General features: G+C 33.1%; 1 protein-coding gene across 15 annotated transcripts in view; it reads left to right on the forward strand.

Moving 5' to 3' along the window:
• LOC145247446 (uncharacterized) overlaps positions 1-20,179 on the forward strand; it is a 580,790-nt gene that overhangs the window by 327,812 nt on the left and 232,799 nt on the right. For all 15 annotated transcript variants that reach the window (XM_080109216.1, XM_080109219.1, XM_080109217.1 and 12 more), the window contains exon 2: positions 11,119-11,190. In XM_080109216.1, coding sequence (XP_079965342.1) covers positions 11,119-11,190 — 72 coding nt within the window. The remainder of the gene's footprint in view (positions 1-11,118; positions 11,191-20,179) is intronic.

Raw genomic sequence — 20,179 nt, forward strand, 5'->3', positions numbered from 1 at the left:
GCTAGGCCATTTTTGAAATACCTTTCTGCACGTTGACAAGATCATGTGCAGTTCTTCATATGCCCACTCCCTCCCTGGCTTTCCCTTCTCTCTTTGAAAAGGGGGTTACTTTATTGGTTATCGCTTGAAGCGCCTCTACCGGGAATACCGAGAGGATTGCTCACGCATTTTTTGCAGGCTAGAGTGTTTCTCCTCGGGGTGGGGTGGGTGGAGTGTTGTGCTCTCCAATCCCACTTTCCGCCTCTTGTGTCACATTTCGCTGTATGAGAGAGAGAGAGAGACAGACAGACAGAGAGAGACACAGACAGAGAGAGAGAGAAATAAATCTCCTTGCTTGTGCATAGCTAGTTATCAAATTTACTTGGAATGATTCAGATGAAAGGTAAGACGGATAGCAACAAGACGTATCAAAATAAAGATTAAATTGGAAATTTATATATAAAAAAAAAAACAGGCTGGAAAAAGCGACCGACGGACATAGTCTCTTGTAGAAACGTGTGGGCGCACCAAATGTCTTTAAACGTATTTCCTTGCATTAAACTGTTATAGTGGTATCTAGCTTATGTTTAAAGCCATAATTGTCAGATATTTTGATCTTTGGATCTATTGTTCTTGTGCGTCGAAGACAGAGAGAAGAAGCGATGAGGTCAGCCTTATCGCATGTTGAGCTGAGTTCATTTGAAAAATAACTGTGTCTCTCACAACTAGAAAGTGTCCATCAAGACTGCTTTCTTCCTTATCGCAAGAAACCTGACCACATGCTTCTATTCGCCAGATATACGCCTCTCTGTTGACATACTATAACTATATATATATATAATCTTATTCATTGAACTTTTGAATAGTCAAGTCGCTGCCTGATGATATCTGTTGTTTGATTGAAACAAGTGGCTATTTGTAGCAGCGGGATGTGAGCATGTTTATATAACAATAAACAAGTATATATATATACATATATATATATATGTATAATATATTATATATATTATATATATTATATTATATTATATGTATTATATATATTATATATATTATATATATTATATTATATTTATATATTATATATATTATATTATATATTATATTATATATATTATATTATATATATTATATTATAATATATTATATACATTATATTATATATTTATTATATTATATATATTATATTATAATATATTATATACATTATATTATATATTTATTATATTATATATATTATATTTATTATATATATATATTATATTATATATAATATATTATATATATTATATATATTGTATATATATATTATATATGTTATATATAATATATATTGTACATATAATATATATGATATTATATATATATCATATATATTGTATATATTATATATATATATTGTACATGTAATATATATATATTGTATATATTATATATATTATATATATATCAAATATATATATATATTGTATATATAATATATATATTGTATATATAATATATATATTATATATATCATATATAAATTGTATATATAGTATATATGTTGTATATATATATATATATATATATATATATATATATATATTATATATATATATATATATATATATATCATATATCTATAATATAAAGCTGAAAGCCTATGTCTGCCTGGTCACGAATGGGCTCCTATATGGTTGACTATTATAGGAAACTGATCACATATAATGATAGAAGATGTGTCGAGACACATGAATGGGTATGTTTGATCTGGCATAATGATGATTCATTAAAATTGTGAGGTCTGCGTACGCGCCTGGTCCACAAAGAATGGAAATAAGAAATTGAAAAAAATTTTAAAAACGTTTACAAGTGTTTTTGATATAGATGTACATAATAATACTTTGATAAGAATGTTTCAACTTAAATAGGGATGGTATAATAAAATTGTTGGGTCTGCGTTCGCGCCTGGCCTCCATTAAATAGAAATAGGCACAAACTTTAATAAACACTTTTCATATCTATCTGCTTATTATGTTTCAGTTTGAAGAAATATGGTATAATAAAATTATGGGGTGTTCGTCCGCACCTGACCTCCATAGAATGGAAATATGTCAGAAAGTTTAACAAGGTTTTTTAATATAGATCCACAGAATATTGTGATAAGTGTTTCTGTGTTAATAGGTATGATATAATAAATTATGGGGTTTATCTATTTTATTTTTACTTTCATCATATTTTGCTTTGGTTTTGATACCCCCAAATTCGAAGCTATCTGTTTACAACCCTTCCTTTTCATAACCTATCATACTTTCATAAAGCAGAGTATATTTTCTGTAGGCTGTTTTTGAACCCAGTCGACGACGGGTACTTTTGCTAGTTGTATATATATTATATATCATATATCTCATATATATTTGATATATATATAATATATATATTACATAGATATTATATATACATATAATATATATATACATATTATATATATTAGCGTGTCCAGGGGTGATGAAAAAAATCCAATAAAGTGCTCGATCGTAGATGTGAGAGCTGAAGATACAATATTTATTATGACACTATATATACATATTTCAAGGTCGTACCATTGATTTCGATACACCGAAAACTGTAATAATATACTGTGGAAAATCGGTATAATCTCTTCGGCGACAAAGAAAAATCTGAAACTAATGCAAAATGAACGAACATAGAAGAGCGTTTCTTCTATGTTCGTTCATTTTGCATTAGTTTCAGATTTTTCTTTGTCGCCGAAGAGATTATACCGATTTTCCACAGTATATTATTACTGTTTTCGGTGTATCGAAACCAATGGTACGACCTTGAAATATGTATATATAGTGTCATAATAAATATTGTATATTATATATATTATATATATATATATTATTTATATCTTATATGTATTACATATATATATATTATATATATACATATTATATACTTATATTATATATATACATATATATATATATGTTATATACAAATATGACAAAAACGAAAGACACCCAAAGAAATAGCTGAACCTTTAGTTTTATAAATTAACTGTTTATTGAAACAATAATAATAATAATAATAATAATAATAATAATAATAATAATAATAATAATAATAATAATAATAATAATAATAATTAAATTAAGATATAATTTTTGTGTTTTTTTTTTTTCGATATTTTGATTACCCAACCGGGTACGTTTTTCTGTTTTCTTTTTTTACTTCGCTTATTCTTAGGTTTTCATTAACAGTCACACACACCTACAACCACTCTGGCAACGCCGGGTACCTCCCCCCCCCCTCCCGATAAGCAGGGTTTTTTAACGTTCGTTTTTCTGTTTTTTTTTTTTACTTCGCTTATTCTTAGGTTTTAATTAACACCCCTCACCCCCACCCGACCACACACACCGAAAAACACCCGGGCAACGCCGGGTACCCCTCGCTAGTAGATATATAAATATAAGGCTGTTTTAATCTTTTTAAATATTTTCCTTAATAATTAAGTTCAAAGCCGGTGTTCTCTCCTGCCTAATTTACAATCCCAATACAACTCTTTACGCACAACCGTACCACTATATATATATATATATATATATATATATATATATATATACATATATATATATATATATATATATACATATATATATATATATATATATATATATACATATATATATATATATATATACATATATATATATATATATATATATATACATATATATATATATATATATATACATATATATATATATATATATATATATATATATATATATATATATATATATATATATATATATATATACATATATATATATATATATATACATATATATATATATATACATATATATATATATACATATATATATATATATATATATACATATATATATATATATATATACATATATATATATATATATATATATATATATATATATATATATATATATATATATATATATATATACATCGTTAAAACTCACTACTCGTTTAAGCAGCCGCCAATAGCGTAATGGTTAGAAGCCTTGACTGCCGTATAAACGGTCAGGTTTCAATCCTAGCTTGAGGTAGTTGCCTGTCTAGCCGCACTGATGAGCTGTGAAACAGCGAAACAGTACTGTATGTGGATGACTATATATATATATATATATATATATATATATATATATATATATATATATATATATACTTTGTATAGGCAGCATCGGCCAGAATAGGTTTCTAGTTACTTGTAACTGGCTGATCGAAACATATATAGCGACATATAAATTCTTATAAAAAAAAAATAACGAAAAGTATATCTTGCTCTCCTTTGGTAGTGAGCACTCTTGCATGAGCCTCGTCCGTTAAAATTTATTTGGTTGTTTCGCTTTTGGAAAATATTGACCTGGCGTGTGTTGGGGTATTTTAAAAAGCACTCAACAAAGTAATCGATCGCAAGAATACGAAGGCTAAAAGAGAAATTACTTTTAAGCATATATTACAGCTCCCACGGATAGACCATGTTTTCATTTGCAATATAGAAAAGCTCCTTAGAACCCATCTGATATCACCATATCAGACAGATAGTGAATTGAAACAAGTAGCCAGAATCACCGCTTGTATTGTCCGACATATTGTCTCAAATCGTCCCTTTGAGGGGAATGAACTGTGTTCACGGGATTGCCTATGCAATTGCTCGGCCTTTAATTACAGCTTAGTATTGCAAATTAATTTGAATAATGTTAGTATTTATATGATAATACGCTCTTATTAGTTGTCGTAGAGCTAAAATGAGCGTGTTTTTTATCTTAAAAATGCTCTTAAACATTACCGTCTGCTAATCGTAAACAATGATAGTGCACACACACACACACATACACACACACACATACATATATATATATATATATATATATATATATATATATATATATATATATATATATATGTATACTAGCATTTGCCCAGGTGTTTGGATGTGTCTGTTTAGCAAAAAATAAAAATAAAAAGTGGTAATAGGAAGGCAGGCTCGAACCCGTACTGCAAAGGAGGAAAAGAACCGGAAAAAAAAAATTGACGTCTATGCTGTTACGACCATCGCCAAACCTGAAGTGACATTTTTTTTTTAAATTAAGGCTAGACAATCGAAAGGAGAGGATGACTTTCAGAAATATCGGCGAAAAAAGCGACCCCCACCCCTGAAGAAAAGTGCCCAGTTTAAGGTGAAGATATTAATTTTTTTAACCAATTTTTGGATATTTGTAACGTCTGTTCTTACTTTTCGCAAATAACTACGCCTTGGAATTTTTTTGCAATTTTGCACAAACATTAAACATGATATTAGTAAAAAAGTAACAGAACGGATTTTCCGCAAAACCTCCGGTTGTCCCCCCTATGGGTGCTTTTCGAGTTAAAATGGCTAAAATTGACACTTTTGAGCTTATAAAAAAAAATTGATGCCTTGGACTTTTATAAAACTTTCTGAAAAGTTGTAACTAACTGATTTCTATATAATTGTGTTTGTCTATACTTCGCGATAACTCTTGGTTGAGCTCCAGGGGCTCTTTTATGGCTAATAAAAACACTCCATTTTTTTAGGACTATTTTACCATATTTGTCCAAAATTTTCTGTGTATGTCTATTTAGCATTTCTGCATTGTGTTTAACTCAAATTTAAATATGTTAAGCCCTTGGGGGTTGGGGGAGGGGCTAAATCGGGGGGGGGGGCAAATAATGGACTTCGTCATTTCTTGTTTTTGCATGGTGCAGAACTCAAATCCACATATGTTAAGGCCTAAAAATACACCGTTTGTTCATTTTCACCAGAATTTGACGTTCCCTGAGGACTTTCGGGGATAAATGAGGGGGTGTGGGTGGGGGTGGGGCGGGGCAGATTTTGAACTTAGTCATTTTTTATGCCTCGTTCACTGTGCACTCACGTGAGACCATGAATGGTTCACTTGTTTAATCTATTAAATATATTTCATCCATGTTTTAATCACAAGGCCACTGATCAAACGAAAATAGTTTGTCTTTTTAACCTACATAAATGTCTTATGTCGCCGCAGGGAACAAAAATAGCTTGATTATTAAAAAAAAATAAACATAGAAAACTATAAAATAAAAATATATTAGTGGCCATTTATCAAATATTTTTTATCCATTCTTAATTTATAAAAAATGGATGGGTGTATCTTTAAAGAAAACAAGTAAAAGTTGTACGATTATTTGACGTGATTATTATAAGTATGCTGATCGATCGGCTAAAATGTCGGAACATTTGTTTCTAACGTTATTTTTCCAGCAAATTTTGTTAATGAGTTGGAAAAAATGTTTAAGATAATATGACATCGATAAGAACATCTGCTCAAAGGTGCTAACTCAACATCTGTAGTTATTTGTGAAAATATATGGATTTTTACGGCAATCAGACATTTAAAACCTAACACCTCTAAATATTTAGAGATTTTAAAAGAATCGGAATCGGTAATTGTATCGGAATTATTAAAACATAAAATCTTCCCATCACTAGTTGGAAATTTAGTGAATTTTCCACATAATTTTCGCAACCCAATCTCATGTTGAACAAGTGAAGCATGCATGCCCCCCCCATCAGTGAACTAGGCGTAAAAAAATGACTAAGTTCAGCATTTGTCTCCGCTTCCCCCCATTTAGCCCCAAATATCTCCAGAGGGCGTCAAATCCTGGTGAAAATGAACAAACAGTGCAGTTTTAGGCCTAAACGTATGTAAATTTGAGTTCTGCACCATGCATAAAAAAGAATTGGCTAAGTCCATCATTTGCCCCCCTTCATTTAGCCCCAAGGCCTTAACATATTTAAATTCGAGTTCAGCACCATGCAAAACTGCTAAATAGACATGCACAGAACAATTTTGACAATCATGGTAAAATAGTCTAAAAAATCGAGTGTTTTTATTAGCCCTAAAAGAACCCCCTGGAGCACACCCAGGAGTTATCGCGAAATATAGACAAACAAAATTATATAGAAATCAGTTAGTTACAACTTTTCAGAAATTTTGATAAAAATCCAAGCCATCAATTTATTTTTAATAGGCACAAACGTGTCGATTTTAGCCATTTTAACCCTAAAGGCACCCTTAGGGGGGCAACCGGAGTTTTGACGGAAACTCCGTTCTGTTACATTTTTACTCGTATAAGTTTAATGTTCGTTTTCAAATTTCAAAAAGAAAATTTGAATTCCAAAGCGTAGTTCTTGAGAAAAGTGCGGACAGAGGAATGGATAAGGGTGAATTTACAGGTCCACCCTCCTTTTGCCGGGTGACCGATGAGATGGTTTGAGATCAAATCATCATTTTAACCAACGCGTAATAAAGGCAAAAGTGTCGTCTTCTTGAACTTGGCAGGTTTGCTAAATCTTGAAGTAAAATAAAAATAACCATTAGCTCGAATTGGAAGAATGACTAAGAAAATAAACTACGCTTTCGAGATGGAAAAATGTGACCTTTCTAACCCCCCACCCCGGACGAAACCATTTTTAAGTAGTAAAGCAATTAAAGCAAGACAGAAAACAAAATAACTGCTGGGCAAGTCCATCCTAGACACCCCTGCTGCGAGAAATAAATTAGGAATCTGAAAAAAAAAATGGACGCTATTAGTACTCGCAGGATAACATGGAAATTTTCCGGTTCTTTCCGTTATTGAAATACAATAAAATGTAAACATTTCAAGGAATGGGAAAACAATAAAATGTTGAGATTTTAAGTGTTTTCAATACAAGATGTAAAATACTAAGGAATTGAAATGTAATAAATTATAAAAATTGTATGAAGTTAAAATACAATAAAATTTAACAAGTTAAAGGGTTGAAATAGAATAAAAAGTAAAAAAAAGTTTAACTAGGTTTAATACAAAAGACGTGTAAAAATTTGTAGTGGTTGAGATACAATAAAAATGTAAAAATGGTTTAATGGTTTAAAATATAATGAAATATACAAATTTAATAAAATATAAAACCACGAATGAATAAAAATGTAAAACTTAAATACGCTAAAATAGAATAATATCTAAAGATTTAAAAAAAGGATTAAAATACAATGAAATGTAACGATTTTAAGGGTTAATATACAATGAAATGTAACGATTTAAAGGATTAAAATGCGATGAAATGTAACGATTTTAAGGGTTATAATACGATGAAATGTAACGATTTTAAGGGTTAAAATACAATGAAATGTAATGATTTTAAGGGTTAATATACAATGAAATGTAACGATTTTAAGGGTTAAAATACAATGAATTGTAACGATTTTAAGAGTTAAAATACAATGAAATGTAATGATTTCAAGGGTTAAAATACGATGAAATGTAAAAATGTGCAGATATTGAAATATTGTAAAATGTAATGGTTGAAATACAATAAAAACTAAACATTTTAAGGGTTAACATACAAGAAAACGCAAACAATTAAGAGGTAAAAATTTAAGACGATCATTCCATTTTTATTGTAAAAATACGTTTAAAATATTTTTTTTAGTTTGATCTTGAATAAAGGTATTTATAATTGTGTTTTCAATTAAAAGAAAATTCCCTTTTCTAAATATATTTAAATTTGTAGATTCGTGTTCAATTCATTTTAACAAATCTCTATAAATTTTAATTACTATTTTTTTTTTTTTTTAGTTTTATTTTACGTTGATCCGCTTGACACGATCATAGGCTTGGTTCAGGTAAAGATTGCTTTTACAGAAATTGTCTTCGAACCAAGATAAAATAGATTTGATATGGGAACAGTAAGTAGGACAATCCCTGGAATTATTATTGCCAGTGAGAACTTTAGCTAGGGAAACCCCTTAGTCAAGTAAAAAGGTACAATGACAAGGATGACTACAGAGCCCTTCCCCATTTTTGAGTTGGTTTTGTGCCTAATTGTTCATTTTTAACATTTGTAATTTTACATTTGCAGAAAATAATTGATGAAAACCTCACAGTGTAGTATCTGTTCTGATGCCACACTTCACCTTTTCTGTCTGTGGTCAGTGAAGGAGAAATCCTTCATGACTGGGACAATTTTAATTTTGTTCCTAGCCAGAGTGCCTTTCTTTTGGGGGGGTAGCTGAATTTTTCCCACATTAAAAACCGACCTTGTGTCTAAATTTGCCCCCATATAAATAGGAACTTCTGTTATATAAAAGGCCAAATATGTGAATGTGTGTGTGTCTGCGTGTGTTTGAATGTGTGTGTGTCTGCGTGTGTTTGTATGTGTCTCCAAAACTTTCGACACACGCAACGAATAATGACAAAATTCGTATCGTTAGAAAGATCGACTCTCGGGCGACAAATATCGAGAAATTAGTCAAAAAGATTAATTCTTTGACCGTCAACTGGACCGTTTTTTGATAGGAGGCGTCAGTTTTTAGTGTCGACATATTTGTAAGGTCATGTGCCTACCGATCTCGACGTACGTATAAAAGACGTTATTTAAAAGGCCGTGACGTCACAAGTGCGCCGGCATTCCCCCCGCCCTTTCCTTTTTCGCGTTACAGGTTCGAACATGAGTACTCCGGATAATTTTTTGTGTGTGCGCTCGCACGGGTATTCATGGGAATTTTTTTTGGGGGGGGGGGTACTCAATAGCCAACCTATACTACCTCTCCACACACGAGCAACGCCGGGTACCCCTGATAGTTTAACATAAAAGCAAATTTCATGAAGGTGTTGTGGTCGGCGATTAGTACGTGTCCAAACTATCTGAGACTCAACTCCCTCTTTTTACCTTCGATCCGTGCGATGTTTTGATTAAATCAATTTGCAAAAAAATCAGTTTCCGTCTGTTTTTCGTTTCCGTACACAGGGTTATATTAATCTTACCATTACCATGTAAAGTTTGAATGAATTGCCTATCGTTGTTTTAACGCATGAGTGTTCGTGGCGTTACAGTTTTGTTGATAAAAGGGAGAGAAAGGAAAAAGATTAACTTTTATATAAATTCTAGCGGGAGTACCCAGTCTTGCCCGGGTGTGTGGAGTTGGTGTAGTAAAGAGGGGATTAAAAAGTGTTAAAAAAAAAAAAGTGGTATAATAGCGGGGTTACCCGGCGTTGCCTGAGTTGGAGGATCAAAACAACAGTACGCATTTTAGGTGGAGAGAGAAAAAAAAGTGGTAGTAGGCAGGCAAGCTCAAACGCATAACGCGAAGGAAGAACAAAAAAACGACGTCTTTGCCGATGTCGTCATCGCGCTACCGGAAGTCAAAATCGTTGAAATTAAGCGCAGTCAATCCAACGGTGACGATGACTTGCTAAAATGTCGACGAAAAAAGCGATCCCTCCTTGTACAAAATGCTCAGTTTAGGGTGAAGGAATTAATGTTTTGGGCCACTATTTTGATATTTGTCGTCCGAGAAGTCGAGCTTCAAAACGATACCGATCTTGTCAGGATCCGTTGCGTGTGTTAAAACTTTTTGCGAAACATACAAACACACACACATTTTGCCCTTTATATATAGACTAGAGAGGGGTACCCGGTGTTGCTCGAGTGTTTGAAGGTGTGTGTGGAAACTCCTGGGGTGGAGGGAGGGGGTTAAAAAAGAAGGAAGTATGAGGATCGAACCCGAATCGTTGAGTTGTAAATTAAAGTGTGAAAAAAAAAAACGTGCGACGTTAACCATTGCCCCACCGCGAGATGCTAACGGAAACACGTTTGAATTTATTTAATTACTTGAACTTGGCAGGTGCCCGTTTTAATGAGGTTAAGTTTGACTGCGGGATTGGTATTCATTTACTGCGGAACGCTTTTTTTAATTTTTTTATTTTCCTAAGATGTTATAGGAAAAAGACTAACCCACATGCGGCGAGCGACAAATGTTGAATATTTATCTTCCCGAAATCGAGCACATTAAATAGACAGGCGAGCTTCCTTGTTAACTGTGAGATATTACGATTTATATGTGATAGAAAATGTTTTAAAAAGTTGTGAACCGACCGACCGCTTCTCTGAAAAAAGCCTTTTGTAGACATACAGAAAAAGCGAACACACATACATACATACATGCATACATTTTCGCTTTTATATATATAGATAGAGAGATTATAGTAATTTTGTTTATTTCTTCGTATCATGTTTTATTTGATTTCATGATTAATTTTTATATTTTTAAAATTTCTTTTTAGTATATTGGAACGCTTGATGTACCCCGTCCTAGCAGTCGGGTGGAAATCGTGGCTGCCATGCGAAGAATACGGGTGAGTCATCTTGTTTTTTATCTTTGTTTTTTGCTTTGCGGGGAATGGGGTGATCTTCGAGTTTCTCCACCGCAAATAACGTAGACATTATCGACAAACATAATACACAAACATGGTTGTACACGTTAAATTTATTATTCGAACTACTATTCTCGTTTTCGTTTCGGTTTTGTAATGTTTCAGGCGATGTTACCCAAAAGTCAGAAATCAAACAAAACGTTGATAGAACGTTCACATTTTCGCATGATTGGGGACATTAGCAGGGTGTGTTTCTACCAGTATTTTAGTTTAATTTTCGATTTTTTAGCGATTATCAAGGCTCGGCTTAGCTGTGACTCAAATGAGTGCCATTTTGTTTTTTTGTTTTTTTTTTTTTGTTTTTTTTTTCATTCTAACTCGCCAGGTCTTACACTACCTTTATTCTTAATTAATAAAACACTTTAAAAATAAGTTAAAATTGAAAAAAAAAAAACTTGTACAGGTATGCAGAAGAGTAACTTATCTTGCCTTTGGTAACATTTATTTGTTGTATATTTTTTCTTTGTTAGCTATTCTTGAAAATCACCAAAATAACGCTTAGAGGCATTTCCTGTCTGTAACCATATCTCTAGAATATTTTCTCGTTATTTGCGTGTAGTTTTATCTTGACATCAAGTGTGAATGTGTAGCCATGTTGGATGTAATTACTAGGGCTCTGGCAACAGCATTATTCTTTTCATTGTTTTTACACGCAAGTATATATCCGACACAGTTAGACACAGTTAAGCAACCGAGAACCCTATCACTCGATATAAAAGCATATAAGATATCAACGGATACACACTCGAGAGTCAAAACAATGAAAAGAATATGCTGCTGTCATAGACATAGTAATTACTAGTAGCTTGGAGTTACTTTTAAGATGAATGGCAGAAAAAATGCTTTCTTCCGATAAGACATCAGGGATTTTCGTTTTATTTGAATTCTTCGGACTAATGTTCTATTTCTTGAGTGTCATTTTCACAATGTTTCAATCGATGTAACCTCCAACCTTCTTCAGGTGTATCTTGTCGAACTCTGAAACCTGTCTGTCAAACTCGGGAATCTTTCTGTAGAACTTATGAATGTGCACGGAATTTTGGACGGAACCTTTTTTTTTAATCCACGGGGGTAGAAGGCTCTCGTTCCGTCAGCCATGACTGAGTAGAAAGTAATTCGTAATTTTGTGTGTGTGTGTGTGTGTGTGTGTGTGTGTGTGTGTGTGTGTGTGTGTGTGTGTGTGTGTGTGTGGCTCGCACTGGGAATTGAACCTTCAACTTCCAGAACAGTGTAACTTTACAATTGAATTTACCAAATGCTTTATCCACTACGCCACGGGTTCTCATCTAAAATATGCAGAAATGTAATATCAGAAAACTTTGGATTAAATTTTATTTTCCAAGTTGGTATACTATAACGGAAACCTTCCATTAATTCGAGTCTAATGTAGCAGTACCGCTGACGCTGGTAGCAGCAGCAGCCACATAAAGATATGCAAATGACCAAGCCGGATGCGTGAAGTAACGTCACAGCGGGGAAGCACGTGGGTTCAGAGAAGTGCTCTTTGAAACATGACAAGAGAAGCAACTGTTTGAGACATGGCCAGCGTTCTTTATTGCATCTGGGAATGCTGCTAGTATAAACCGTGTTCAATATAGCAGAAGGAAGAAGATATGCCAGTTTGTTATGTCAGCGAGGTGAAACAAAGCAAGTGTTCGAGAGCCGTGGGTGACGGCACAGCGGAGACAAAAACGCCACATACGGCCGGAGAGGGAGAAATATACTGTACAATAGAACCCCGAGATACGTCATCAAAAATTAGTAAAAAAAAATACAGTACAGCAGATGATTCACATGTATATAGTCAAATGACATTGTAAATAACACCGTAAGACGGGGCAAACACCGTAACATGAGGCCGGTAAAACATCGTATTCCGCATCATAACCTGTAAAACGTATCCTAGGGCCACCGTATCTCGGGGTTATACTGTATAAATATTTAGAAAAAAATTGCGTTGTTAGAAATACCAGATATAAAGGTTTTTGTTTAAAACCGAAAAAAAACCGTGGTTCTTTTATATAACGACTGTCTTACATAAATAATTCTTTTTCACTCAATATTTCAAGTATGCTCTATCCCCTGCGATGGGATCATGCTTAACCAATCAGCGGATTTTGTAACGCTCCAACTTCACACTAATTAGTAGCACCCCTGGTGTTGCTATATAGAAACAGATAACCTGACTTTTTCTTTAAATATTGGTGTATTCTTAAATATTTTCTTTATTGCAGCTGGGAATGTTATTATTATAACCATGTTCAATGTAGCAGAGAGAAAAAGATATGCCTGTCTGTTACGTCAGCGAGGTGAAACAAACTGTATTCTAAATTTTACGTAGTTTTTTTGGGGTTTTCTTTTTGTTAATTTGGTTTTTGTTATTGTTTTTCGTTTGTTTATTTTTTACAATATCACCTGACTGTTGACATTTCGAAACTTTGTGTCTTTTTCATTTAGTTATTTATTTTATCACTGAGTTTTTTTTTGTTTTTTGTTTTTTGTTGTTTTGTTTGTTTTTGTTGTTTTGTTTTGTTTTTGTTTTTATTTGTTTTTTTGATTTTTGTTTTTTTTTCGATTTTCTTATTTGTTCTAGCTACCGAATGCCAGGCATTCACCCGCTATCTCATACATCCAAACCGATAGATCTTTATAAGAGACTAACCGTCACTTTAAATGCAGTTGTTTGAATCTTGCCTACACTTTGTTCACCGGGTGTATTTACCTGGTAGTTTTTGACATTTCTATTTCATGAGCCCGGTTTCTCTTATAACTACTGAAATAATGACGATCTTCCCGAGATTCCAGTTTCTTTTTCATGTTGTTCATAAGGATTTGCTATCTTTTCTCTCTCAGTTCTGTTTAACCCAGCATCAATGGGGATACTAACTTCTACTAAGGTTGCTTCTTTCTCCTTCCTATCTCATATAACTATGTCAGGTTTAACAGCTCCTTTTTCTATGTACATAGCTGTAGGAATTGTTTAGTCATAGTGGATGGTATGTGACTTGTTTCTAACTGGGGTTTATTTTTTCCGGTAAATATGTTACCAGGACTTGCTGCAGCATCCGATATTCAACTGTTTACAGATCGTCCAGTGGAAATATTTACAAACTTCATTGTGTCGCATTGTAGAGTAGCTGTTCTTCGGCAGAACCTTACAATTGGGGTCCTAGATATGACCTAAAACTATAACCGATGGTGAGGCCCCACCTTGCGGGCGTTGGGAAGTGTGGAGCCACCCTTTAATTGCCATTGCTCCCAGGTCCACTCTGACCCGGAGTGGTAGTACCTTTTAGGGTCCCAACTATGGGTTAAATAGAATCCGACTTAAAAAAAAAAACAAATACACTTCATTAAAAATTGTTCCTCAAAATAACTAGATTCGGCATTAAATAACCCGAAAAAGGCTGATATGCCGTAAAACAAAAACAACCAACTTACAGTTGGATGTCAGGTGGCTCACACTCGCTACTTCTGTGTGGCAGAACCTGCATTTTCTGTCATTGCTGATACTACTCATTTTATTAAAAGCATTGGCGATTAAGCATTTATTTTGGGTAGCCATTATAATGTTCCCCTGAACCTAGTGAAGCGAAAGTGTTGCTTGCTTATTTTCATACGTCGCATGCACGTATGCCAACAACGAAGTCTGACAGAATACCACTAATCTTTGTGTCCTAAATGAATTATGTTACAAACACACATTGTTTCGCATTAGCCGATATTTTTTGGTCATTTCGTTTTACGGCATATCAACCATTTCCTATTAATTTTCTACTATAACGTCGCAGGTTCAAACAAACAAAGGAAATAAATAAAAATCTGACTCGGCAGTCTTTAAGTGCAAATGAAATGCATGTATTCGTGGTACTTCCTAAACAAAGCATTTCATTACATTTCCAAAGTCTTTTCGCATGCACATGTGCTTTTTAAGAGTATCTATCTCCGCCACCTGCGGCTAGTGCTAGCCAGCGCCTTTTCGCCCTCGTATTTACTCGCCCATCTTCCTCGGTACGCAAATTGCTTGACTTCGTGGCGTATCTTTCTCTACTTTTCTCGGCCACACTTGCTAATTTGCATACGTACTTTAACGGCTGCTGCTAATATCTTTTCACACGCCTCCATACGCGCTTGTTACACTGTCATGTCAGTAATATTTTGGTAATCGTTACTATTATCGACATTCATTATTTTAAAAGAAACACAGTTGTGCAATTATTCAAATAATACGCCATTTTGATGTACCTACTCATGTGTGATTTATTTGCGTTAAAAATGATATTTCATATAAGAAGTATGCCATAGTTAGTTTGAAGCATTGTTTACTGGATAAAAGGTGTGTTTGAAGGCTTGTCAATGCAAGAATTATTCAGTCGTTGTAAATAGTTAGATAAAATAATAAATATAATTCAGCAGTTTAAATAAATATTCATTTATTGTACCTGACTTTATATGGTAGATTTCTCAAATATTTTCGGATGCAATATCCATTTTCGAAAAGTAGAAAACCTATGTTCACTCTTTATGCTGTCGTTTGTGGTTATGAAACTAGAAACAACAGCATAAAAAGGGGACATATATTTTCTACCTTTTGAAAATAGATGTTGCATACGAAAATATTTTAGGAATTTACCATATACACTCAGGTATAATCAATGATTATTTATTTAAACTTTTGAACTATATTTATTATTTATTAATTTATATATCTATTTACAATGACTGAATAATTCCTGTATTGACAAGCCTTCAAACACACCTTTTAATATTCCATATTTAAAAAAAAGTTTAATCGATTTGATTTGTTAGAAATATAAACGCAGTAAAAGAAACTGGTTATGTCCTCACTTCCTGTCATAGCTGTTTGCGTATTATTTTACTCGATCACGATTTACGACAAATCAAATTACTTTAAACTTTTCACATATACATATTAAATGTTTTTAACATACTTTTTCATAAAAGAGTCACTATAGACATGAAAGTACCTCGATTATAACTTATGGCACTCCAGTAATGTATTTATTTTAATAGACAATTTTATCAAGAATTCCTCATAAGTTTTGGTTTCGGTTTCGATTATGGATGAAGGAATTCTTTATATATATATATATATATATATATATATATATATATATATATATAAATATATATATATATATATATATATATATATATATTCATAAGTTTTTATTTCGGTTTCGATTCAAGCTAATGCACCCAATCCATATCGATATATATATATATATATATATATATATATATATTGAATTCGCAACTTTATAATATATAAAAATCGATAAAATATTAACTAATAATATCTGCAAGAATTAAAATATCATATTTAAGCGTATTTTACGACCGAGCTTTGCCGGGCGTTTGTGCTAGCTTAGATTAATACTTTTGCAGTTTTAACAAAAAAGCTAAATAATATCAGAGCATCTTCATTTACACTGAACATCTACAGAATGCCAACTTCAATATATTACATGTGAATGAGTTCCCTGTGGAATTTCCACAGGTCCCGCTAGTTATTATTATTATTATTATTATTATTATTATTATTATTATTATTATTATTGCGAAAGAACTGTAGCTGAAAGTCTTAGAGAAATTCTTCGAGAATCTCTTTTAGCATCGGAATGTCTTTTAATGACGGTCGTTTTTGGCGTCGACGACATTTGATATTCTTCCCTTCGTTCATTTCTCCAGGGTTTCACTCACTTAGAAGGCCTCACTCTTCCTTCCTTCCTCCTCCTCCTCCTCCTCCTCCTTCTCCTCCTCCTCTTCCTCGATACCTGCGTCTTTGGTTTGGCCTTTCTTAACCGAAACGAACTGGAATCAATCCAAGATAAACATCTACAAAAAAAAAGTTTGTTTCTTTTTTAAGGGGGAAGGGGAATTTTGGAGGGGTGATGGGAGAGAGGACGAGTAGAGGCGAGGTTGGGTTGTGACGGAAGATAGATGGATGCGAGAGTGGTGCTGGCTAAAGGTTTGCCTTAGGTAGAGGGAGAGGTGTCTCACAAAGACGAAGAGCACAAAAGTGAGAATATTCTGAAGAACAATGGAAATATGGTGGCGAAGAGATTATAGACAGGAAAAGGCCAAACAATTGATTCGTATTAACAGTGCATGTGTTTGATGTGTCAGAGAGATTGAACAGAGAGAAATAGAGGAGGAGGAAAAGGAAAGAAAGAAAGGGAAAGAACAAAAGAAGCAAAGGAGATAAGAATGAGGGAGGGAGGTCTGGTAGATGAAATGGGGAGTTCCAAATGAAGGTAGAAAGGAAAGAAATCAAGACCGAACGCGAATTTTCTATAAAGAAAGAACAACTTAGTAAATAGAAAAGAAAAAAATGAGAAACGGGGGGAGGGAAATGTAAGAAGAAGAACAAGAGAAAGGAGATAGTATGAGGGGGGAAATCAGATAGATGGAATAAGATAAAGAGTTCGAAAGAATAGATATTACACTCTGATCACAGCTTGGAGTGCAAGAAAATTAATATACGACTAGCGGTGGGGGGGGGGCGAAGCTTTGTCCGGGCGTAAAATGCGCTTAAATATATTTTAATTTTTCCAGATTTCGTATATATTATTATTGCTGGGCGCTTAAGTTAAAACGACAAAGATGGCAGGCACAAAGCCGTCATCTTTGGGGTTTCGAGAATCGCTCAAAACTCGAAAATGAATAAAAATTATGGTAGAAATAAACATCACCAAGATGCACAGGAACAGCATCAACTATTCTTGTGTGGAGATCTTAAAGAAACAGCCTATAATGACAAACTCCTAAACTCTTCAAGAGTTGAAGGGAAACACTAGGAACGAAATAGGGGAGTTAAATCGCAATCCAGAGATTCTGCAATCTATCATGAATAATGCTTTGGAAAGAGCACAAATATGCGAAGTGGAAAATGGGCAGCATTTTAAAGACATTATTTTTTCTGTATATAATATTTTCATTGCAGAAATTTCCCTCTGGATAAAATTACAGTAGGTTTGCAATAACAGAGGCCACATACAATTTTATTATGTCTAAACTATTATCCACCATCTTATGTAACTTTAGAACACCATTACATGCACATTTATTCGTCATGATAAAATACATTCTATTCCAGGACAAACATCATCACGATCGCGAACACCTTACAAGGAAGTAGTTATTAATTTTCCCTCTAAAACTAAAGTACTAATATCACCACAAATCTATACCGAGTACTATTATACACATTATACATAAACCATCCTGTCTGTCTTCGTAACTGGCTCATAAACTCATACACAAGTCATTACCTTCCCTTTTCCATTTATAAAATACCAATTTCTCCCTCGTTCAGTTCCGGATATTCTCATTGGCTGCGAGTTCAAAAATCACTTATTCCGGAATACAAACCTACATAAATAAAAGAACACGCTAGGCGGTAACAAACATGGGCGTATAATTAGAACGTAAAACACACCAATTGTTTTTTTTTTTCATTTATTTCTTAATTATAATACTTCGTTTTGTACATTGATTTACAGACCATTTTCATTCCGGCATAAACTATTAGGCATGTTAGCACGTTTCACCGACCTATGAGCAAGATAACAAGGAAGCAAATATACGCGGCGATATACATACATGCATACATACATATATATATATATATATGCATGTGTGTGTAGAGAGAGGTAGAGAAACACACACACACACACACACACACATATATATATATATATATATATATATATATATATATGTAGCGAGAGAGGGACATATATATATGTAGAGAGGGAGAGTATATATATATATATATATATATATATATGTATATATATATATATATATGTGTGTGTGTAGAGAGGGAGGAACATATGTATGTGTGTGTATGTATATATATATATATATATATATATATATATATATATACATATACATATATATATATGTGTGTGTGTGTATAGAGCGGGAGGGACACATATATATATATATAGAGAGAGAGAGGGAGAGAGAAAGACTGACAGCCAGACAGACAACCAGACAGAGAGACAGAGAGAGGATGGGAGGAAAGGACAGATAGAGATAGAGAGATACAGAGAGTGGGAGAGAGAGAGAGATCAGATGTGTTACACTAACACTTCTGTACTCATTTTATTTGTGTCACTAATTCATTCACGCCTAGCGATACGTGTATTATAGGCATTATTTCGAATCCCAGTAAGGCAGAGCCTCGCGGCAGCCTAAGCGACGAAAATGTTTACTTTTACTTCACCTACTTTTACACCTAGCGTTCTGCGTTCGAGCCTTGGTATTGCCGGTAACTTCTTTTTCCTTTTTTTATTTTTGTTTGCTCGACACGGTACTAGATACTATTTGCACTTTTCTATATGAGGTTGTTTAAATTTTTTAACTTTCTTTTTTACCTGCGGGGTCGCAAGGGTAATTACAAATATTACAGGTTTCGTTTCATGTATGTATAAAAAAATAACTGAGTGTAATTCAGATACATTTAATTATGTTTAAACGCAAATACGTCACAACCCTAATTAATTTGCTTTGAAATAGATTTCTTTCAAAAATACATAAAATTTCTGTTTGCGATTCATGAACTGTTCTATTTATATTGTTTATATTATAAACACAATTCTGTACATATTGTTTTAAATAATTAATAATCGTTCATTTTTGTTTATTTTTATAGTATTCTTTTCATCAATACCGTTTGCATGTTTACATAGTAAGGTACACGTGAATACATGGATTTAGTTCGTGTGACGTGATAGAGGGTTCGAGAGTAATTTGTCATCCAAAGTCCTGTCTTGCCAGTATAAATACCATAGCCTCCCCGCCAGATTAATACGCACGGGTTAACCGACTGAAACCACCAAATCCTTTGGCTCATTCATAGTATTTGCGCGAGTGAATC

Source organism: Euprymna scolopes, chromosome 25 (genome assembly GCF_053919585.1).
Source record: "Euprymna scolopes isolate OS-2025 chromosome 25, ASM5391958v1, whole genome shotgun sequence".
NCBI classification, from domain to species: domain Eukaryota; kingdom Metazoa; phylum Mollusca; class Cephalopoda; order Sepiida; family Sepiolidae; genus Euprymna; species Euprymna scolopes.